Consider the following 22,930-nt stretch of genomic DNA (forward strand, 5'->3'; position numbering starts at 1 on the left):
AGACAAAGGAGCAGAAGTAGGCCATTTGGCCCATCGAGTCTGCTCGGCCACTCCACCATGAGCAAAACTATTCTCCCGTCCAGTTCCAATGTCCGCATATCCCTTGATACCCTGACTAATTAGATACCTATCAATGTCCTCCTTAAACACCCTCAATGATTGGGCCTCCGCAGCTGTATGTGGCAACGAATTCCATAAATCCACAAACCTCTGGCTAAAATAATTTCTCATCTCCGTTTTAAACGGGTACCTTCTAATTCTAAGACTGTGACCTCTTGTCCTGGACTCACCCACCAAGGGAAACAGCCTTTCCACATCTACTCTGTCCAACCCCTTCAACATATGAAATGTTTCTATGAGATCCCATCTCATTCTTCTATACTCTTAATGAATACAGTCCAAGAGCTGACAAACGCTCCTCATATGTTAGTCCCTGCATTCCAGGAATCATCCTCGTAAATCTTCTCCGAACTCTCTCCAACATCAGCGCATCTTTTCTAAGACAGGGGGTCCAAAACTGCACACGGTATTCCAAATGGGGTCTCACCAGTGCCCCATAGAGCCTCATCAATACCTCCTTACTCTTACACAGTATTCCTCTTGAAATGAATGCCAACATAGCATTCGCTTTCCTTACTGCTGATTCAACCTGGTGGTTAACCTTCAGGGTATCCTGCACGAGGACCCCCAAGTCCAATTTTCGAAGCCTCATCCTGGCTTTAGAAGGCTTCTTCCTCCTCTTTGCAATGAACCAATTCTGCGTCTTCCGAATTACCTCCAGCGCAATCCCCGTTGTTCTGCCGTCATCCCTGCTAGTGTTCCCTTCCAATCAACTTAGCCAGCTCCTCTGTCATGACTGTAAATCCCTTTACTCCACTGCAGTTTTCGTTTCCCCCTCTCAAACCACAGGGTGAATTCTATCACATTATGATCATTGTCTCCTAAGGGTTCCTTCATCTTAAGCTCACTAATCAAAACTGGTTCATTACATAAGACTAATCCAGAAATGCCTTTCCGCTACTATACTCAACCATTAGAAAGCCACCTTGTAGGCAGCCTACAAATTCCCTCTCTTGGGATCCAGGACCAGCCTGATTTTCCACATCTAACTGCATATAGAAGTCCCCCATGATTATCACAGCTTTGCCCTTTCGATATGCATTTTCTAACTCCCAAAATAATTTGTACCCCACTTCCTTGCTGCTGTTCGGAGGCCTGTAAATAACTCCCGTCGCAGTTTCTTAACTCTGCTCACAGGATTCTGTTCCTGTATCACCTCTTTCTGAGGACGTGATTTGTTTTAACCAGTCAAGTTATCCCACCCCCCCTGCCTCCCTGCCTGAACCTTCCCCGTTCCTCATTCACTCCATTCTACACCCTACTCCTCCCTTCCCCTCACACAAAATGCTGGAGGAATTCAGCAGGTCAGGCAGCCTCTACGGAGGGGAATAAAGAGTCAACGTTTCGGGCTGAGACCCTTCATCAGGACTGATGAAGTCCCTTCCCTTTCCCTCCCCCCCTCCCCATCCATCTCTTTCTCCCCCACTCTCTGTTCCTTCTGAATCTTAATCCCTCGGGCTCCTTCCCGCTGTACTACCTTCACTCAGTGTCCCCTCAGTCCCACTCACCTCATCTCACACAGCTCCACTCCTCCCACACAGAGAGCACCCCTCCCCCCCGCAGCAACCCCTCACACTGCCCCACAACTCCCACAGTCACTCACTCCCTTCCCCCTCGTAACCCAACCCCCTCACCCCGATCCCTCTCCACACCCTTCCCCCTCCTTCACAGGCCCCTCACACCTTCTGAAACAACACCCCGCCCCACACACTATCACAAGCTGATGTGTAGGAATGGAGCCACCGGCCTTAGTAGCTGAACCAGATGGGAAGGCCGGGAGATGGACTTGGTCGTCAGAAGCTGTTTGAGACACAATCCCTTCATCCCCTCCCTTCCTCCTCACTGCTTCCCCTCACCACCTTTCTGCTGTCACACTCTGATCCCCTCCCCATCATCCTCCCCTCCTGTCCACTCACCTCACACTCATACGCTCCCTCCCCTCCTCTCCAGTCTTATCCCTCCGGACTCATTCCCCCTCCCCTCTCACACCCTCTTTCCATCACCTTCCCTCTCCTCCCGACCCCTCCCTCCTTCTCCTACCTCCCCCCTCACTTCCCACCTCTCTCCCTTCACACCTTCTTCCCATCACCTTCCCTCTCCTCTCACACCACCTTCCTATCCCACTCCCTCTTCTTTCCTCCCACACTTCCCTCACCTATCCCTCCCTCACTCACTCTTCCCTCACCTATCCCTCCCTGACTCACTCTACCCTCACCTATCCCTCCCTCACTCACTCTTCCCTCACCTATCCCTCCCTGACTCACTCTGCCCTCACCTATCCCTCCCTCACTCACTCCACCCTCACCTATCCCTCCCTCTCTCACTCACTCCACCCTCCCCTCACACTCCACGCCCCTCCCCATCACCTTGTCCCTCCCGCCGTTTAGAGTCATGCGTCACTTCCTGTGCCGTTTCGCCATTGGCCGGGAGCACGTGACGTCATTCCCGGAAGCGCGGCAGTCAGAGGGCGCCAGGCCGATTCGTGATCGGTGGGAGGTGTGTGAACTGCGGGGAGCGGGGCGTCTCGGTCAGTGTCCCGGGAGGAGCGTGGAGTCTCGGTCAGTGTTCGTGTCCCGGGGAGGAGTGGGGTGTCTCGGTCAGTGTCCGTGTCCCGGGGAGGAGCGGGGAGTCTCGGTCAGTGTCCGTGTCCCGGGGGGGAGCGGGGTGTCTCGGTCAGTGTTCGTGTCCCGGGGAGGAGCGGGGAGTCTCGGTCAGTGTCCGTGTCCCGGGGGGAGCGGGGCGTCTCGGTCAGTGTCCGTGTCCCGGGTCACGGGGCGTCTCGGTCAGTGTTCGTGTCCCGGGGGGAGCGGGGAGTCTCGGTCAGTGTCCGTGTCCCGGGGGGAGCAGGGTGTCTCAGTCAGTGTCCGTGTCCCGGGGGGAGCGGGGCGTCTCGGTCAGTGTCCGTGTCCCGGGGGGAGCGGGGAGTCTCGGTCAGTGTCCGTGTCCCGGGGGGAGCAGGGTGTCTCAGTCAGTGTCCGTGTCCCGGGGGGAGCGGGGCGTCTCGGTCAGTGTCCGTGTCCCGGGAGGAGTGGGGCGTCTCGGTCAGTGTCCGTGTCCCGGGGGGAGCGGGGAGTCTCGGTCAGTGTTCGTGTCCCGGGGGGAGCGGGGAGTCTCAGTCAGTGTCCATGTCCCGGGACGAGCGGGGCGTCTCGGTCAGTGTTCGTGTCCCGGGAGGAGTGGGGCGTCTCGGTCAGTGTTCGTGTCCCGGGAGGAGTGGGGCGTCTCGGTCAGTGTTCGTGTCCCGGGAGGAGTGGGGCGTCTCGGTCAGTGTTCGTGTCCCGGGAGGAGTGGGGCGTCTCGGTCAGTGTTTGTGTCCCGGGAGGAGTGGGGTGTCTCGGTCAGTGTTCGTGTCCCGGGAGGAGTGGGGCGTCTCGGTCAGTGTTCGTGTCCCGGGAGGAGCGGGGAGTCTCGGCCCGTGTCCCGGGGGGAGCGGGGAGTCTCGGTCAGTGTTCGTGTCCCGGGGAGGAGCGGGGCGTCTCGGTCAGTGTCCGTGTCCCGGGGGGAGCGGGGCGTCTCGGTCAGTGTCCGTGTCCCGGGAGGAGTGGGGAGTCTCGGTCAGTGTTTGTGTCCCGGGAGGAGTGGGGTGTCTCGGTCAGTGTCCGTGTCCCGGGGAGGAGCGGGGCGTCTCGGTCAGTGTCCGTGTCCCGGGGAGGAGCGGGGTGTCTCGGTCAGTGTCCGTGTCCCAGGTCACGGGGCGTCTCGGTCAGTGTCCGTGTCCCGGGGAGGAGCGGGGAGTCTCGGTCAGTGTTCGTGTCCCGGGGAGGAGTGGGGCGTCTCGGTCAGTGTTCGTGTCCCGGGGAGGAGCGGGGTGTCTCGGTCAGTGTTCGTGTCCCGGGGAGGAGCGGGGTGTCCCGGTCAGTGTTTGTGTCCCGGGAGGAGCGGGGTGTCTCGGTCAGTGTTCGTGTCCCGGGAGGAGCGGGGAGTCTCGGTCAGTGTTCGTGTCCCGGGGGAGTGGGGAGTCTCGGTCAGTGTTCGTGTCCCGGGAGGAGTGGGGCGTCTCGGTCAGTGTTCGTGTCCCGGGAGGAGCGGGGAGTCTCGGCCCGTGTCCCGGGGGAGCGGGGAGTCTCGGTCAGTGTTCGTGTCCCGGGGGGAGCGGGGAGTCTCGGTCAGTGTCCGTGTCCCGGGGGGAGCGGGGAGTCTCGGTCAGTGTTCGTGTCCCGGGGGGAGCGGGGCGTCTCGGTCAGTGTTCGTGTCCCGGGAGGAGTGGGGCGTCTCGGTCAGTGTTCGTGTCCCGGGAGGAGTGGGGCGTCTCGGTCAGTGTTCGTGTCCCGGGGGGAGCGGGGAGTCTCGGTCAGTGTCCGTGTCCCGGGGAGGAGCGGGGAGTCTCGGTCAGTGTTCGTGTCCCGGGGGGAGTGGGGAGTCTCGGTCAGTGTTCGTGTCCCGGGGGGAGCGGGGAGTCTCGGTCAGTGTCCGTGTCCCGGGGGGAGCGGGGAGTCTCGGTCAGTGTCCGTGTCCCGGGGAGGAGCGGGGAGTCTCGGTCAGTGTTCGTGTCCCGGGGAGGAGCGGGGCGTCTCGGTCAGTGTTCGTGTCCCGGGAGGAGTGGGGCGTCTCGGTCAGTGTCCGTGTCCCGGGGGGAGCGGGGAGTCTCGGTCAGTGTCCGTGTCCCGGGGAGGAGCGGGGAGTCTCGGTCAGTGTCCGTGTCCCAGGAGGAGTGGGGCGGCTCGGTCAGTGTTCGTGTCCCGGGGAGGAGTGGGGTGTCTCGGTCAGTGTTCGTGTCCCGGGGGGGAGCGGGGCGTCTCGGTCAGTGTCCGTGTCCCGGGGAGGAGCGGGGCGTCTCGGTCAGTGTCCGTGTCCCGGGGAGGAGCGGGGAGTCTCGGTCAGTGTTCGTGTCCCGGGGGGAGTGGGGAGTCTCGGTCAGTGTTCGTGTCCCGGGGGGAGCGGGGAGTCACGGTCAGTGTTCGTGTCCCGGGGGGAGCGGGGAGTCTCGGTCAGTGTCCGTGTCCCGGGGAGGAGCGGGGTGTCTCGGTCAGTGTTCGTGTCCCGGGGAGGAGCGGGGAGTCTCGGTCAGTGTTCGTGTCCCGGGGAGGAGCGGGGAGTCTCGGTCAGTGTTCGTGTCCCGGGCAGGAGCGGGGAGTCTCGGCCCGTGTCCCGGGGGGAGCGGGGAGTCTCGGTCAGTGTCCGTGTCCCGGGGAGGAGCGGGGAGTCTCGGTCAGTGTTCATGTCCCGGGGGAGCAGGGTGTCTCAGTCAGTGTTCGTGTCCCGAAGGAGCAGGGAGTCTCGGTCAGTGTTCGTGTCCCGGGGGGAGTGGGGTGTCTCGGTCAGTGTTCGTGTCCCGGGAGGAGTGGGGCGTCTCGGTCAGTATTCGTGTCCCGGGAGGAGTGGGGCGTCTCGGTCAGTGTTTGTGTCCCGGGAGGAGTGGGGCGTCTCGGTCAGTGTTCGTGTCCCGGGAGGAGTGGGGAGTCTCGGCCCGTGTCCCGGGGGGAGCGGGGAGTCTCGGTCAGTGTTCGTGTCCCGGGGGGAGCGGGGAGTCTCGGTCAGTGTCCGTGTCCCGGGGGGAGCGGGGAGTCTCGGTCAGTGTTCGTGTCCCGGGGGGAGCGGGGAGTCTCAGTCAGTGTTCGTGTCCCGGGAGGAGCGGGGCGTCTCGGTCAGTGTTCGTGTCCCGGGAGGAGTGGGGCGTCTCGGTCAGTGTTTGTGTCCCGGGAGGAGTGGGGAGTCTCGGTCAGTGTTCGTGTCCCGGGGGAGCAGGGTGTCTCAGTCAGTGTTTGTGACCCGGGAGGAGCGGGGAGTCTCGGTCAGTGTTCGTGTCCCGGGGAGGAGTGGGGTGTCTCGGTCAGTGTTCGTGTCCCGGGGAGGAGTGGGGTGTCTCGGTCAGTGTTCGTGTCCCGGGGAGGAGCGGGGCGTCTCAGTCAGTGTCCGTGTCCCGGGGAGGAGCGGGGAGTCTCGGTCAGTGTTTGTGTCCCGGGAGGAGTGGGGAGTCTCGGTCAGTGTTCGTGTCCCGGGGGAGCAGGGTGTCTCAGTCAGTGTTCGTGTCCCGAAGGAGCGGGGAGTCTCGGTCAGTGTTCGTGTCCCGGGGGGAGTGGGGTGTCTCGGTCAGTGTTCGTGTCCCGGGAGGAGCGGGGCGTCTCGGTCAGTGTTCGTGTCCTGGGTGTTGGGCAGAGCACCTGTGTGAGTGCTTGGGTCCCGGGGGCAGCCGTAGGGCTCGCTGAGTCCGTGTGTCCCGGGAGGGGGAGCGGGTCGGACAGTGTTCGGGGGAATAAGCCTCTTCCCCCTTTCTGAGATTCAGAGCCCCTCTCTCACGTGCCCCTGGCTCCCCATCACCACTGACCTCCTGCCCTCTCTGCCTTCCAGCGCGCCACTCCCCCCACCCCGGGAGGTGATGGCAAAACGCTTCCAGATTGCGGAATACCCTTCGGATCCGTTCCCAGAGGAGGCGGGCGACCGAGGCAGGCAGCCTGGAGGTAGGGGCTCCCTGGAGGGGAGATTCGTGGGCACCTCCCTTCTCTTCGAAGCCCCGGCTCGGGGGGGGGGGTGGGGCATGAATGTCTGAAAGGGGGCTTGGGTTGGGGGACACGTGGACGGGAAGGAGGAAGGGGTCACTCTTCTGTTGCCGGGAACTTTCCCTGTTGCTCGGCCCAGCGCTGTGCACGGGGCTCTGTTGGCGACGGGTGTGTGGCTTGTTAAGTGCAAACGGCGCATGACTCTGTGCGCCCTGGCAAGCAAAACCCGAATCTTGTGTGGCTCTGCTGCGCTCCGCTGGCGCCGGAATGTTGGCCACGGCACAGAAGCCGGCCCTTCGGCCCATCTAGTCTATACCGAACCATTTAGATTCCCCTCGGCCTGCACCGGCACCAAGGCCCTCCATCCCCCTCCCACCCTCGTACCTATCCAAACTCCTCTGAAACATCGAAATCGAGCTCACATGCACCACTTGCACTGGCCCCTCGTTCCTCATTCCCACCACCCTCTGAGTGAAGAAGTTTCCCCTCACGTTCCCCTTAAACTTTTCACCTTTCACCCTTAACCCATGACCTCTGGGTGTAGTCCCACCCAACCTCAGTGGAAAAAGCCTGCTTGCATTTACCCTATCTATACCCCTCATCATTTTGCATACCTTTGTCAAATCTCCCCTCAATCTTTGACATTCCCAGGAATAAAGCCGTAACCTATTCAATCTTTCCTTATAATTCAGGTCCCCCAGAGCCGGCAACATCCCAGTAAATTTCCCCTGTACTCTTTCAACCTTACATACGTCTTTCCTGTAGGGAGGAGACCCAGAACTGCACCCAGTGCTCCAAATACTCCAGTTGCGGGCTGCCTCCAGCGCGTCCTTCAATGTGTTGGTTGCTGACGCAAAGCATTACATTTCATCGTCAGAATCAGGTTGATTATCACCGACGAGTGCCGTGAAATTTGTTGTTTTGCTGCAGCAGTACGGTGTGCAATTACATTTAAAAAATTATAAATAAAAGGATATGAAAGCTAAGTTGAGTAAAAAGAAAGCAAAGGTAATAGTGAGGTAGTGTTAATGGGTTCAATGTCCGTTCAGAAATCGGACGGCAGAGGGGAAGAAGCTGATCCTGAATCGCTGAGTGTGTGTCTTCAGGCTCCTGTACCTCTTCCCTGATGGCAGAGGGGAAGAAGCTGTTCCTGAATCACTGAGTGTGTGTCTTCAGGCTCCTGTACCCCCTCCCTGATGGCAGAGGGGAAGAAGCTGTTCCTGAATCGCTGAGTGTGTGTCTTCAGGCTCCTGTACCTCCTCCCTGATGGCAGAGGGGAAGAAGCTGTTCCTGAATCACTGAGTGTGTGTCTTCAGGCTCCTGTACCCCCTCCCTGATGGCAGAGGGGAAGAAGCTGTTCCTGAATCGCTGAGTGTGTGTCTTCAGGCTCCTGTACCTCCTCCCTGATGGCAGAGGGGAAGAAGCTGTTCCTGAATCACTGAGTGTGTGTCTTCAGGCTCCTGTACCCCCTCCCTGATGGCAGAGGGGAAGAAGCTGTTCCTGAATCGCTGAGTGTGTGTCTTCAGGCTCCTGTACCTCCTCCCTGATGGCAGAGAGGAAGAAGCTGTTCCTGAATCGCTGAGTGTGTGTCTTCAGGCTCCTGTACCTCCTCCCTGATGGCAGAGGGGAAGAAGCTGTTCCTGAATCACTGAGTGTGTGTCTTCAGGCTCCTGTACCTCCTCCCTGATGGCAGAGGGGAAGAAGCTGTTCCTGAATCACTGAGTGTGTGTCTTCAGGCTCCTGTACCTCCTCCCTGACGGCAGAGGGGAAGAAGCTGTTCCTGAATCGCTGAGTGTGTGTCTTCAGGCTCCTGTACCTCCTCCCTGACGGCAGAGGGGAAGAAGCTGTTCCTGAATAGCTGAGTGTGTGTCTTCAGGCTCCTGTACTCCCTCCCTGACGGCAGAGAGGAAGAAGCTGTTCCTGAATCGCTGAGTGTGTGTCTTCAGGCTCCTGTACCTCCTCCCTGATGGCAGAGAGGAAGAAGCTGTTCCTGAATCGCTGAGTGTGTGTCTTCAGGCTCCTGTACCTCCTCCCTGATGGCGGAGGGGAAGAAGCTGTTCCTGAATCGCTGAGTGTGTGTCTTCAGGCTCCTGTACCTCCTCCCTGATGGCAGAGGGGAAGAAGCTGTTCTTGAATCGCTGAGTGTGTGTCTTCAGGCTCCTGTACCTCCTCCCTGATGGCAGAGGGGAAGAAGCTGTTCCTGAATTGTTGAGTGTGTGTCTTCAGGCTCCTGTACCTCCTCCCTGACGGCAGAGGGGAAGAAGCTGTTCCTGAATCGCTGAGTGTGTGTCTTCAGGCTCCTGTACCTCCTCCCTGATGGCAGAGGGGAAGAAGCTGTTCCTGAATCGCTGAGTGTGTGTCTTCAGGCTCCTGTACCTCCTCCCTGATGGCAGAGGGGAAGAAGCTGTTCCTGAATCGCTGAGTGTGTGTCTTCAGGCTCCTGTACCTCCTCCCTGATGGCAGAGGGGAAGAAGCTGTTCTTGAATCGCTGAGTGTGTGTCTTCAGGCTCCTGTACCTCCTCCCTGATGGCAGAGGGGAAGAAGCTGTTCCTGAATTGTTGAGTGTGTGTCTTCAGGCTCCTGTACCTCCTCCCTGACGGCAGAGGGGAAGAAGCTGTTCCTGAATCGCTGAGTGTGTGTCTTCAGGCTCCTGTACCTCCTCCCTGATGGCAGAGGGGAAGAAGCTGTTCCTGAATCGCTGAGTGTGTGTCTTCAGGCTCCTGTACCTCCTCCCTGATGGCAGAGAGGAAGAAGCTGTTCCTGAATCGCTGAGTGTGTGTCTTCAGGCTCCTGTACCTCCTCCCTGATGGCGGAGGGGAAGAAGCTGTTCCTGAATCGCTGAGTGTGTGTCTTCAGGCTCCTGTACCTCCTCCCTGATGGCAGAGGGGAAGAAGCTGTTCCTGAATCGTTGACTGTGTGTCTTCAGGCTCCTGTCCCTCCTCCCTGATGGCAAAGGGGACGAAGATGTTCCTGAATCATTGAGTGTGTGTCTTCAGGCTCCTGTACCTCCTCCCTGATGGCAGAGGGGAAGAAGCTGTTCCTGAATCGCTGAGTGTGTGTCTTCAGGCTCCTGTACCTCCTCCCTGATGGCAGAGGGGAAGAAGCTGTTCCTGAATCGCTGAGTGTGTGTCTTCAGGCTCCTGTACCTCCTCCCTGATGGCAGAGGGGAAGAAGCTGTTCCTGAATCACTGAGTGTGTGTCTTCAGGCTCCTGTACCTCCTCCCTGATGGCAGAGGGGAAGAAGCTGTTCCTGAATCGTTGAGTGTGTGTCTTCAGGCTCCTGTACCTCCTCCCTGATGGCAGAGGGGAAGAAGCTGTTCCTGAATCGTTGAGTGTGTGTCTTCAGGCTCCTGTACCTCCTCCCTGATGGCAGAGGGGAAGAAGCTGTTCCTGAATCGTTGAGTGTGTGTCTTCAGGCTCCTGTACCTCCTCCCTGATGGCAGAGGGGAAGAAGCTGTTCCTGAATCGCTGAGTGTGTGTCTTCAGGCTCCTGTACCTCCTTCCTGATGGCAGAGGGGAAGAAGCTGTTCCTGAATCGTTGAGTGTGGGCCTTCAGGCTCCTGTACCACCTCCTTGATGGTGGCAATGAGAAGAGGGCATGTCCTGGGCGGTGGGGGTCCTTAATGATGGACACTGCCTCTCTGAGGCATCTCTCCTAGAAGATGTCCTGGATACGACGGAGGCCGGTGCCCGTGCTGAGTTTACAACTCCCTGCAACTTTTCCGGTGCCGTGCCAGACGGTAGTCAGAACACTCATCTGGGACTGACTTCCTGTGGTGGAGGAGGCCGAGGGGAAATCTTATAGAAAACAATACAGGCCCTTCGGCCCACAGTGCTGTGCCGAACACGTCCCCACCTTGGAGCTACCTAGGCTTTACCCATAGCCCTCTATTTTTCTAAGCTCCATGTAACTATTCAGTAACCTCTTAAAAGACCCTGTTGTATCCACCATCGCTATTGCTTGCAGCCCACCACTCTGCATAAAAAAGCTTGCCCCTGACGCAGAGGTTGATAAAATGGAGAGGGGCTTACGCTCGCTGCCCCTTCCCCTGAGTAGGGGGCATCTTAAACTAGAGGCCACGGATTTAAGGTGAGAGGGGTGAGATTTAAAAGGGACCCCAGAGGCACATTTTTCACCCAGGGGACGGTCGGTATATGGAGCCAATTACTAGAGGAAGTGGTTGAGGCACTTACAGTAACGTTTTATTTAAGGAAGTATTTTGACAGATAAACGGATAAGAAAGGTTTACAAGGATATGGCCCAAGTGTGGGCAAACGAGACAAAATCAGGTCTTGGTCGGGGTAAGGTGGAGAAGAACCTGTTTTTGTGTGTTATTTATATAGTAACATAGAAAATCGACGGCACAATACAGGCCCTTCGGCCCACAAAGCTGTGCCAAACATACTCTTACCTTAGAAATTACCTAGGGTTACCCACAGCCCTCTATATTTTTCTAAGCTCCATGTACCTGAACAGGAGCCTCTTAAAAGACCCTATTGTGGGGCGTCACGTGATGACGTAGGGTCGAGACGTTGGGAATCCAGCTCCCTCGTAAAAAGTAGTGAAGTAGGGTTTAAATGAAGAAGAGTTAAGAAATATCTACTAGAAACTATTTATAAGTAACTCAGGATTATTTTTGGATATGGCTCCTAAGCCGAAACAGAAGAAAGCTACTACTTCGAAGACTGCGCCAATCGGCGGGGAAAAAGGCCTAACCGTCTCGGCGAAGCCTCGGACTCAAGTTGGATCTCCTCCCGGCGAAGTGCATGGCACTTCCAATGATGCGGGAAAGGAAGTTGCAGCAATGTCGGCGGTCTCTAAGAAGAAACGGCAAGAACAATGCATGCGTGAAAGTATGCATGAACAGATATTAACAAAACTACAAATCCCAACTACGGCTGGAAGTGGAATCAGACTCTTTGGGAAATTCAGAGGAAGAAGAAGAGGAAAAGAAGGAGGAGATTAAAGGAGACATAAAAGATATTCTGATATATATTATGAATGAATTAAAAGCTATAAGAAGGATGCAGATTACACTCAACAATGTGGTGGAAGAACAAAAGAAGATGGATAATAAAGTTAAAGAAATGGAAGTAAAAATGGAAGAAAACACTGAAAGAATAGATAAGATAGAAGACAGTAATCTTGCCTGGACAATAGAAAGAAAACGGAAGTTGGAAAAAATAGATGCGCTTGAAAACTCTAGTAGATGAAATAATATCAAAATTGTTGGTCTTATGGAAGGTACAGAGGGAGAAAATCCAATAAAATTCTTTCAAGAATGGATTCCGAAAATTTTGGAAATGAAAGAAGGAAGTCAAGTAATTGAAATTGAAAGAGCACACAGAGCTTTAAGACCACGACCTCAACAAGATCAAAATCCAAGATCAATTTTGATAAAATGCTTAAGGTACCAAGATAAAGAAATGATCTTGAAGGCAGCTACTCAAGGTGCTAAAAAGAGAAATGGGCCATTGATAATAGAAGGGAAAAGAGTTTTTTTTTATCCAGACATAAATTACGATCTTCTGAAGAGGCAGAAGGAATTTAATCCAGTGAAAAAATCTTTATGGGAAAAGGACTATAAATTTTTATCGAGCTACCCAGCAAAATTGATAATTTTCCTGGATAACGAAGAAAGAAGATTTTTCGTTGACTACTGGAAAGCGGAGAAATTTGTACAAGAATTACCTGATGTCCATGAAGAGGAGTAAAGAATTATAGAAATGAAGTGGACTAATGATGAAGACTGAAACAAGGTTGGACTTGACGGACGTTTATATAAAAAAAAAGTTGAGGAGTATTAATTGAGAGTAGAGACATTAATTACTTTCTTTTTTTCTTCTTCACTAATATATTTTCTTTTTTTTTTGCGGGGGAGCTGGAAGAGCTGATCGATGGCTGCGAGTTTCACGTGTACCATCGTGGCAATTGCCCTGACCCGTAAAACGGTGGGGGGGGTAATGTGTTCTTTTTATTCACATTAGTGGGGGGGTACTTTGTTTTATTTTCCTATATATTAGTTATCTTTCTTTTATTTTTCTTTTTTTTTGCCTGGATATTTGGGGAGAAACTCATAGCAACAAGGAGAATTGTAAAGATTTCCCAAGATATTATGAATGATCAATTTACTTAATTTTTTAAGTTTTAATGTTAATAGAATTAATGCACCTGTGAAAAGAAAAAGAGTTTTAACATATATTAAGAAAATGAAAGGAGATATAGCTTTTTTACAAGAAACACATTTAACAGAAACAGAATGTAAGAAATTAAAGAGGGATTGGGTTGGAAATGTCATTGCAGCTTCATTTAATTCAAAATCGAGAGGAGTTGCAATTTTGGTTAATAAATCTTTACCAATTAAAATACAAAATGTGATAATTGATTCTGGGGGAGATATATGATTATACATTGTCAAATTTTGTATGAGAAATACAATAAATGTTTGACATAATTAATACAATGTAATTTTTTACATCAATTATATATAACACCACAGAAAATAAATAGATTAAATTCAAATATGTCTGACCAATGTTTTTTAAGTAATCAAGAAATTGGTACTTTTTTACATTCTGCTTGGTCGGTTTAAAATTCAACCATTTTGGATAAATCTAAGACTTTTATTGGAACAAATTACTGGAGTACATCTCCCACATAATCCAGTATTATTTTTATTAGGAGACATTGAAGGGACAATACCGAAACAAATTGAATAAGTATCAGAAAAAATTTATAAAAATTGCATTGGCAGTAGCCAAAAAAGTTATCGCAGTTACTTGGAAATCTGATTTATATTTAACTATGGATCGTTGGAATAATGAAATACATAGTTGTATTCCACTTGAAAAAATTACATACAATCTAAGAAATGAATATGATATATTTTTGAAAACTTGGCTCCCATACCTACAAAAGATGGGATTAAATACATAGGTCCTTTGAAGATAAAATTATAAAGTAATTGGGGAAAGTAAAAATAAATATTTAAATTATTTTGAACTCCATGGAGCATGTGGGGGTCCTCCGATATCCAGGCAGTCTTTCTCTTCTTTCTTTCTTTAGGTAAGGGTTAAGGGGGGGAGGGGGGAGGGTCAATATTATTTTTCTCTTTCTTTCTTTCTTTCTAAATCTTTTTATTAATATTAGTAATATGGACAGAATACAGATGATATATTGATAAAGAAATTACCAACATACACATTCCATTACATATGAAAAAAAAACATACATAATAGTTACAATATAAATGAGTTTACCAAGACATAAGCCATAAGATATATGTATGGACATAGTAAATCTACATATTTCATAATGTATAATATAAAAAAACAGAAAAAAGAAAGAAAAAAAACAAAAACAAAATTTATATAATGCAGAATTATCTAATCTAATCTAATAACTATAACTAATAAGTAATATAAAAGAAAAAAAAACAAACAAGAGAAGGAAAAAAAAAAGTGGGCTGTTTATAATATCTCACAAAAATAAGTATTCATCAATGCCGTCACTTCCGGTCCTCTCAAAATAAATAAGCTAAAAGCTGGGAAATCAAATGTACTTGGCACAGGGTCATATTACATGGTCTCCATAACTTTTCAAATTTAATATAAGTCTCAAAAGTACCACTTCTAATTTTTTCTAAATTTAAACATAACATAGTTTGAGAGAACCAATTAAATACAGTGGGAGGATCAATTTCTTTCCAATTCAACAATATAGATCTTCTAGCCATCAGAGTTAGAAATGCAATCATTCGACGGGCTGAATTTTTCTCACTTTTTTTATTATCACATTTATTCTTTGTAATTTTCTAAAATTTAATAAATAAATATATATATTTTTAAAAGACCCTATCGTATCCACCTCCACCACCATCGCCGGCAGCCCATTCCACGCACTCACTACTCTCTGAGTAAAAAACTTACCCCTGACATCCCCTCTGTACCTACCCCCCAGCACCTTAAACCTGTGCCCTCTCGAGTTAGCCATTTCAGCCCTGGGGAGAAAGCCCAGAAGGCCGCGAGTGAACAGCTGATTTTGGGATCGCAGGCAGATTTTACTACTCGGGGTAAAAGAGAGGCGAGACTGCGCAGGTGCGTGACGTCGGCCCGTAGAACGCGAAAGGTTTGAAGAGAAGACCGCCGTATCCAGCGGGCAGCAGAGCGATAGAGCTTTGGCTCAGCGGGCTTCGGCGGTAATGGGACGAGGTGAGGCAGGCTTACTGGTGTCAACGGCGGAAAGAAGGAGGTGTGTGAGGCCAGCGTTCTGTGCTTAGTGGTCAGACGTGGGAGGTCCTGGGGTCTCCCAGCCTCCCGGATGGCCATATCTGTACCCGGTGTGTCGAGCTGCAGCTCCTCAGGGACCGAGTTAGAGAACTAGAGATGCAGCTCAATGATCTCCACCTGGTCAGGGAGAGCGAGGAGATGATAGAGAGAAGTTATGGGCAGATGGATCCAGAACTGGCTTGCCCACAGAAGGCAAAGACTGGTTGTAGAAGGGTATATTCTGCGTGGAGGTCGGTCACCAGTGGAGTGATTCAGGGATCTGTTCTGGGACACTTGCTCTTTGTGATTTTTATAAATGACCTGGATGAGGAAGTGGAGGGATGGGTTAGTAAGTTTGCTGATGACACAAAGGTTGGAGGTGTTGTGGATAGTGTGGAGGACTGTCAGAGGTTACTGTGGGACATTGATAGGATGCAGAACTGGGCTGAGAAGTGGCAGATGGAGTTCAACCCAGATAAGTGTGAGGTGGTTCATTTCGGTAGGTCAAATATGATGGCAGAATGTAGCATTAATGGCAAGACTCTTGGCAGTGTGGTGGATCAGAGGGATCTTGGGGTCCGAGTCCATAGGATGCTCAAAGCAGCTGTGCAGGTTAGGAAGGCGTACGGTGTATTGGCCTTCATCAATCGTGGAATTGAGTTTAAGAGCCGAGAGGTAATGTTGCAGCTATATAGGACCCTGGTCAGACCCCACTTGGAGTACCGTGCTCAGTTCTGGTCGCCTCACTACAGGAAGGATGTGGAAACCATAGAAAGGGTGCAGAGGAGATTTACAAGATGTTGCCTGGATTGGGGAGCGTGCCTTATGAGAATAGGTTGAGCGAACTCGGCCTTTTCTCCTCGGAGCGACGGAGGATGAGAGGTGACCTGATAGAGGTGTATAAGATGATGAGAGGCATTGATCGTGTGGATAGTCAGAGGCTTTTTCCCAGGGCTGAAACGGCTGCCACAAGAGGACACAGGTTTAAGGTGCTGGGGAGCAGGTACAGAGGAGATGTCAGGGGTAAGTTTTTCACTCAATGTGGTGAGTGCGTGGAATGGGCTGTCAGCGACGGAGGTGGAGGCAGATACGAGAGGGTCTTGGACAGGTACATGGAGCTCAGAAAAATAGAGGGCTATGGGTAAGCCTAGTAATTTCTAAGGTGAGTACATATTCGGCACAGCTTTGTGGGCTGAAGGGCCTGTATTGTGCTGTAGGTTTTCTATGTTTCTATGCCTCTGATCATCCACACGATTAATGCCTCTCATTGCTCTAACACTACTATTCCCCCCCTCTTCCCTCCCCACCTTCTCCCCTCATACCCGCCCCCATTTCCTCTCTCTCTCAGACCCTCTGCACTCTCCCACAGATTCTGATTCGGACGTGTTCAGGGATGGGGTCTCCCAGCCTCGCAAGCTGTCTCTGCCCGAGGTAGAGGCCACGTCGTTCCGGTCGCGGACCCGATCGGAGCCGGCGAACTTCACGTGCGCCCTGCAGTACGGGCGGGAGCTGCGGAGAATGAGTGACGAGTTCGTCTCCACCTTCGCCGAGAGGAAGGTTCGTGGGCTCAGGCAGTCGCACTTGCACCCCCACCCCCCCCCCCCCCCCGTGGGCGGGTGGGACGTCAACCGTGAGCGACGGGGTGCGTGTTTCTCCACATCTGAGAGAACGGCATCGACCCCTACCCCCCTCCCCCCCAGAAGCAGCTCTCCCTCCACTCCGGCCCCCTTCAATCACGCAGCATTTGGCCAAGGCGTAGGGGATACCACACCCCAGACCGTCTGCGCTAAACCTCTGCCTGCACCATCCACGTCACCCCATTTTCTGCATAGGTGCTGAACCGGGCCATTCAGCCCATCGAGTCTGCTGCACCATTCCATCATGGCTGATTTATCTCCCCCCACCGACCCCTGATCCCATTCTTCTCTGACGCCCTGGCTAATCAAGAGTCTATCACCCTCCCCTTTAAATGTACCCAGTGACTTGGCCCCCACAGCCGTCTGTGGCAGCAGATTCCACATAACTGACGGAAGAAATTCTTCCTCGCCTCCATTCTAAATGGACGCCCCTCTATGCCTCCTGGTCCCAGCTGTTGAATTCAGACCCCGTTCGCCTAAGGTAGGCTCCCAACCCTTGTTTTTTATGCCGTGGAGTCCTACCATTAACCAATGGGGTCTATGGACCCCAGTTCGGGAACCCCTGCCTAAAAGGCATGTTCACTTTGGCCCACACTGCGCTGTGCTGACCTCTTGACCTGATGGGGCGAGCGGGTTTCAGATGCTTCAATTTAATCAGTGACTGAGTACGGCCTAAAATTCTTACTCTTTACCGACATCCACAACACAAGCACCACAAAGAATGAATGACAGTAACATTAAAACCGCAAGTCCCCTTCTCTCTCCCCCCAGCATAAACCCTCCCCCTCCCGCTGCTTGCTCCGACCCCCACCATGCCGGCAGTACAAAGCCCCCAAAGAGCCCTTGAGCTCAAGTTGATCAAAAGCTACCGTCCACAACCCAGCACTTGCCATCTCCTTCGAGGGGGAGAGAGGTCGCTCTCCCGGAACGACGAGGGTAGGAGAGCTACACCTTGCTGCTGTCGAGATACCCTAATGGGTGGGGGGGGGGGGGGGGGGAGGCAAGATCAGGACCACCCCTGAGGAAGGGTCTCCGCCTAAAATGGATTTATTCCCCTCCATAGATGCTGCCTGGCCTGACGAAGTCCTCCAGCATTGTGTGTGTGTGTGTGTGTGTTACTCTGGATTTCCAGCATCTGCAAAATCTTGTGTGTGTGTTTTGTTGTGCATCAGTGGGATGTGGGAGGAATCTGTGCTTTTATCTGTGATTTCCTGGCCTCTGTGCCCCTACCGATTTATATGAGCAAACAGCACACCACCTTTGCCAGCTGTTGGCGTGGCAGGTTAAACGCCCTTCGGGCAAACCCCTCGCCCCCTCCGCTGCCCGCCTCCTAACTTGGGTGAAAACTCTGCCCTTGTCTCTCGGCAGAGGCTGCGGCTCTCGAGGAGCGCCGGGGCGATTGTCAGCCAAGTCTACCAGAGAGTGACGACGTACTTCCCCCAAAGCAGGAAGGCCGGCGGCGGTTCTTGACGGAGTACTCCGACTGCACCAGTAAGCGTCCCGCGCCCCGGTTCCCGTTCGACTTCTGGGCTCAGCCTCTGATCTCCCCTCCCCACCACCCCGCGGTAAGGGGGCGGGATCCATGTCTGAGGGACAGAACACTCGACGCAAGTCCTTCGGCCTCCCGTTTCCAAGCCGGATGGACAGAACTGGATCTGCAAAACCCGCACCACCAGGATCTCTCCCGCGGCCTCACCAGCCCATTTCGAGGGGCGGTACTAACTTGGCAACAAGGTGGTCAGCAGTCGCTCGTGCAGCGAGGCTTGGGAAAGTTCTCTAAAGGACGATAACTTAGAATCTTTCCCCTTGAATCTATTTTAGTCTTCGGTAATGCATTTTTTAATAAGACATAAAATACAGGAACAGAATTAGGCCATTTGGCCCATTGAGTCTGCCCTCCTCAGCCCCACTCCCCATAAGTGTCCCATCAAGAATCTCTATCGCACACCGCAGATGTACAGGATACAGAGATAGGAACTGTGCACGGTAACTCCCGGTGTGGGATACGGAGAGGGGAACTGTGCACGGTAACTCACGGTGTGGGACACGGAGAGGGGAACTGTGCACGGTAACTCCCGGTGTGGGACACGGAGAGGGGAACTGTGCACGGTAACTCCCGGTGTGGGACACGGAGAGGGGAACTGTGCACGGTAACTCCCGGTGTGGGATACGGAGAGGGGAACTGTGCACGGTAACTCCCGGTGTGGGATACAGAGAGGGGAACTGTGCACGGTAACTCCCGGTGTGGGACACGGAGAGGGGAACTGTGCACGGTAACTCCCGGTGTGGGACACGGAGAGGGGAACTGTGCACGGTAACTCCCGGTGTGGGACACGGAGAGGGGAACTGTGCACGGTAACTCCCGGTGTGGGACACGGAGAGGGGAACTGTGCACGGTAACTCCCGGTGTGGGACACGGAGAGGGGAACTGTGCACGGTAACTCCCGGTGTGGGACACGGAGAGGGGAACTGTGCACGGTAACTCCCGGTGTGGGACACGGAGAGGGGAACTGTGCACGGTAACTCCCGGTGTGGGACACGGAGAGGGGAACTGTGCACGGTAACTCCCGGTGTGGGACACGGAGAGGGGAACTGTGCACGGTAACTCCCGGTGTGGGACACGGAGAGGGGAACTGTGCACGGTAACTCCCGGTGTGGGACACGGCGAGGGGAACTGTGCACGGTAACTCCAGGTGTGGGACACGGAGAGGGGAACTGTGCCCGGTAACTCCCGGTGTGGGACACGGAGAGGGGAACTGTGCACGGTAACTCCCGGTGTGGGACACGGAGAGGGGAACTGTGCACGGTAACTCCCGGTGTGGGACACGGAGAGGGGAACTGTGCACGGTAACTCCCGGTGTGGGACACGGAGAGGGGAACTGTGCACGGTAACTCCCGGTGTGGGACACGGAGAGGGGAACTGTGCACGGTAACTCCCGGTGTGGGACACGGAGAGGGGAACTGTGCACGGTAACTCCCGGTGTGGGACACGGAGAGGGGAACTGTGCACGGTAACTCCCGGTGTGGGACACGGAGAGGGGAACTGTGCACGGTAACTCCCGGTGTGGGACACGGAGAGGGGAACTGTGCACGGTAACTCCCGGTGTGGGACCCGGAGAGGGGAACTGTGCACGGTAACTCCCGGTGTGGGACACGGAGAGGGGAACTGTGCACGGTAACTCCCGGTGTGGGACACGGAGAGGGGAACTGTGCACGGTAACTCCCGGTGTGGGACCCGGAGAGGGGAACTGTGCACGGTAACTCCCGGTGTGGAACACAGAGACCGGAGCTGTGCATAACCGGAGACATATTTTAGTAATATTTTTAAAAATACACCTTGTTTTTCTCTGCATGAAATTGCATGCCGATTTTTACTGTGCACCATTTTTAATTCCACGGGTGGGTTTGGTGAACCTTTAATACTTGGGTAAACATTTTGGTTTGGTAAACCTTATAGAGCTGACTTCCAGCTATAAAGTCTTCCCCAGGCTCACAGTGGGGCAGTGGACACCGCAATCAGTCTAAGCAGACGCTGCCTTTTGGGGGGGAGGGGGGGTTGGTATTAGGGTAGAGTGCTGACACTTGTGGGCTGCCCCTCCCCTCCACCGGCACGCCCTCAGACTGTTAATTGTCTTTCTGGACACTTCACTGTACGTGCTGATGTATGCTCGACAAATAAATTTGAATCTCGGGCGCGTTGGATTTAGCAGGGTTCCTGATCTTCCTTTCTGTGCCATCAAACCCCTGCTGTTAACTGAGGGGCTGGTGCACCCCAGGTCAACAGGGACACTTGACGCTTCACAGTTCCAATCGAGCCTCAGCACGGCTCCTGCACACCAACTGCTCGGCTAGTGACATATAAAGCCACTCAACGTCAGGGGACACAATATTGACTTGCTGTGAGGTCAACACAGCATTTTCTGTGTGTTGCTCAAAATTTCCAGCATCTGCAGACACTGCGTTCACAGATCGAGCCTCAAACTCCACGAAAAACATGGACTCAATATCCAGTTTCATGAAATGTTTGTGTGATAGAGTGGTGTATTCTCTCTCCCAAACCAAGGATATAAAAAAAAATGATGGCTTGCGATTAAGCAATTGTACTGTTTAAAAGTCAATAAATCTTTGTTTAATCTACACACTCACTGTGCAGTGAAGTCCAGATCCTTGTGTGTTGTGGCTTTTTATTTTTCAGTTTATGGGTGTCCTGGGTAAGGGCCAGTATTCATTGCTCAGCATAATCGGCCTTGGGAGTGGGCTAGACACACGATAACAGGTTCTTACGGGCTGAGCCGGCGCTGCCCAGTTACACTCACGGGGCCATAATGGGAGGAAACCCACACAATCACAGGGAGAACATACAAACTCCTTCCAGACAGCAGTGGGAATTGAGCCTGGGTCACTGGTGCTGTAACAGGTGGTTTCCCGCCCGCCCCTTAAATAAAAGCATCGATGTAACGCTGAGGTTTTTTAAAGGAGTCGGTCAGACCGTGTTTGTGAGAAGTTTTGGGCCTGTATCTAGTAAAGGTCCTTCATGTGTGTGGTGTTGGGGCACCGAGTTGAAGAGTTACGAGGTAATGTTGCAGCTCTGCAGAGCTCTGGTCGTCAGTCCACCTCATTATAGGAAGGGCGTGGAAGCTTGAGAGCGGGTGCAGAGATTTACCAGGATTAGAGAGCATGCCTTATGAAGCTTTTCACCTTGGTAGCAAGGGAGGGTGAGGAGTGTACGATCTGATTAGGAGGCGGATAGAGTGGACTCCTTCCCCAGGGAGTCGTAAACAAATGCCAGAGGAACTCAGGAGGCCAGGCAGCATCTATGGAAAGGAATAAACTGTTGACACTTCAGGCCGAGACCCTTCATTCCTCTCCATAGATGCTGCCTGACCTGCAGAATTCCTCCCGGCATTTTGCGTGCGATTCCCAGAGTGAAAATGGTAAACGCAGTGGGGGGGGGGGGATTTTTTAGCTTATCGGAGAAAAGCGAGGGTCACTACCACAGATGGTGGTAGAGGCAGTTACATTATGGGCATTTAAGACACATGAATAATAAATAGAAAAATGGAGTGTTATGAAGGAGGGGATGGTTAGATTGATCTTACAGTAGGTTAAAAATCTCAAATTTCATGTGTCAAAGCCCCTGCCTTATGTAATGTTCTAAAGGATTGCTGGCATTTAAGAGAAGAGGCTCTGAGCCTGTACTTAAGTTTAGATGAATTGCGGGGGGGGAGGGAGAGGGAGAAAGGAATCTTATCAAGTATAGAATAGATGTGGAGAGGAAGTTTCCTATAGTGGGGGAGTCTGGGACCAGAGGGCACAGATAAGAGTGGATGTGGAGAGGATGTTTCCTATAGTGGGGGAGTCTAGGACCAGAGGACACAACCTCTGAAAAGGAAGTCCATTTAGAACAGAGATGAGATTTTTCTTTAGCCAGAGAGTGGTGAACTTGTGGCTACAGATGGCATAATTGAACTCGGGTTGCTGGCACTGTAATTGTGTTACACTAACCTTTACCATGCCATTCGTAATCTTCTCCTATTCTCCCCGCATCCTCTTCAACGCTCCCCCACACACACCAGGGCCAATGAACCTACTGGCTCTCATTTCTTTGGGAATGCAAGGGGAACCCGGGGGGAAATGTGCAAAATCCACACGGGCTGCTTGGGAGGCTAGGATCTACACCGGGTCCCTGGAGCGGTGAGGAAGTAGTGCCACTTGCAGTCCTCCTGGGGAATCTGTGGGTGGTGTGACATGATTTTCCTCCGTCTTTGCTTAGTTCTGTACATGCTACTTGGGGCCGAGAAAGCTCAGGAGGGCAGAAGGATCAAAGTTGGCCTTTCTTTTCAACTAGGCTTCCAACTTGCCAAATACTGCTGATTAGAACTGGTACAAAAACAGATTTATCCAGAGTTTAGAAGAATGAGGGGAGATCACATTGAAACCTACAGAATATTTAAAAGCTTCGATAGTTTGCATATGATGTTTCCAATAGTGGAGCAGTTTAGAACTAGAGGACATAGTCTCAACCTCTAAAGGTCATTCCTCTGGAACAAAGATGGAAGAATTTCTTTAGCTAGAGGGCATTGATATGTATAATTCATTGAGAGTCATCTGTGGAGCTCAGGTCAATGGCCATATTTAAACAGGTGGTGGGCGTAAGTACATAAAAGGCAGGGGAAATGAGATTGAGCAGAATAATAAATCAGCTATGATTGATCAAGAACAGACTCAATGAGCTGAATTCTGCTCCTAGGTCTTATGGTTTTCAGTGCACGAGAGCAGCCTCTGCAAGGGCTCCTACCTCAGCGATGTGAATGCTTCCACAAGTCACAGCGCACACCGTGATTAGCGCACTAATCACGCAGGCTGTTCTTCCCTGGGAGGCACCAAGCTGCTTTAGTGTTGGTTGGAGCTGCACTTGGGCGGGGATGGTGGGAGAAAACTCTTTGGGCTGTTTTACAGGCACCGGCA

General features: G+C 52.6%; 1 protein-coding gene across 1 annotated transcript; it reads left to right on the top strand.

Annotated features, from left to right (window-relative positions):
- Nucleotides 1-2,846: 2,846 nt before the first annotated feature.
- On the top strand, nucleotides 2,847-20,624 carry LOC132384040 (bcl2-associated agonist of cell death-like). Its single transcript, XM_059955327.1, has 4 exons — nucleotides 2,847-2,902; nucleotides 6,409-6,518; nucleotides 16,195-16,382; nucleotides 17,831-20,624. The coding sequence occupies exons 2-4, from the start codon at nucleotides 6,437-6,439 to the stop codon at nucleotides 17,930-17,932; spliced, it is 372 nt and encodes a 123-aa protein (XP_059811310.1). The 5' UTR covers nucleotides 2,847-2,902; nucleotides 6,409-6,436; the 3' UTR covers nucleotides 17,933-20,624.
- Nucleotides 20,625-22,930: the final 2,306 nt, after the last annotated feature.

Source organism: Hypanus sabinus, chromosome 31, assembly GCF_030144855.1.
Source record: "Hypanus sabinus isolate sHypSab1 chromosome 31, sHypSab1.hap1, whole genome shotgun sequence".
Classification (NCBI taxonomy): domain Eukaryota; kingdom Metazoa; phylum Chordata; class Chondrichthyes; order Myliobatiformes; family Dasyatidae; genus Hypanus; species Hypanus sabinus.

Excerpts from the sequence above, each read along its gene's own strand:
- LOC132384040 (XM_059955327.1), top strand. The coding sequence starts at position 6,437 with ATGGCAAAACGCTTCCAGATTGCGGAATACCCTTCGGATCCGTTCCCA. Across the intron at positions 6,519-16,194 it reads CCGAGGCAGGCAGCCTGGAG|ATTCTGATTCGGACGTGTTC; the intron begins GTAGGGGCTCCC and ends ACTCTCCCACAG. Across the intron at positions 16,383-17,830 it reads CCACCTTCGCCGAGAGGAAG|AGGCTGCGGCTCTCGAGGAG; the intron begins GTTCGTGGGCTC and ends GTCTCTCGGCAG.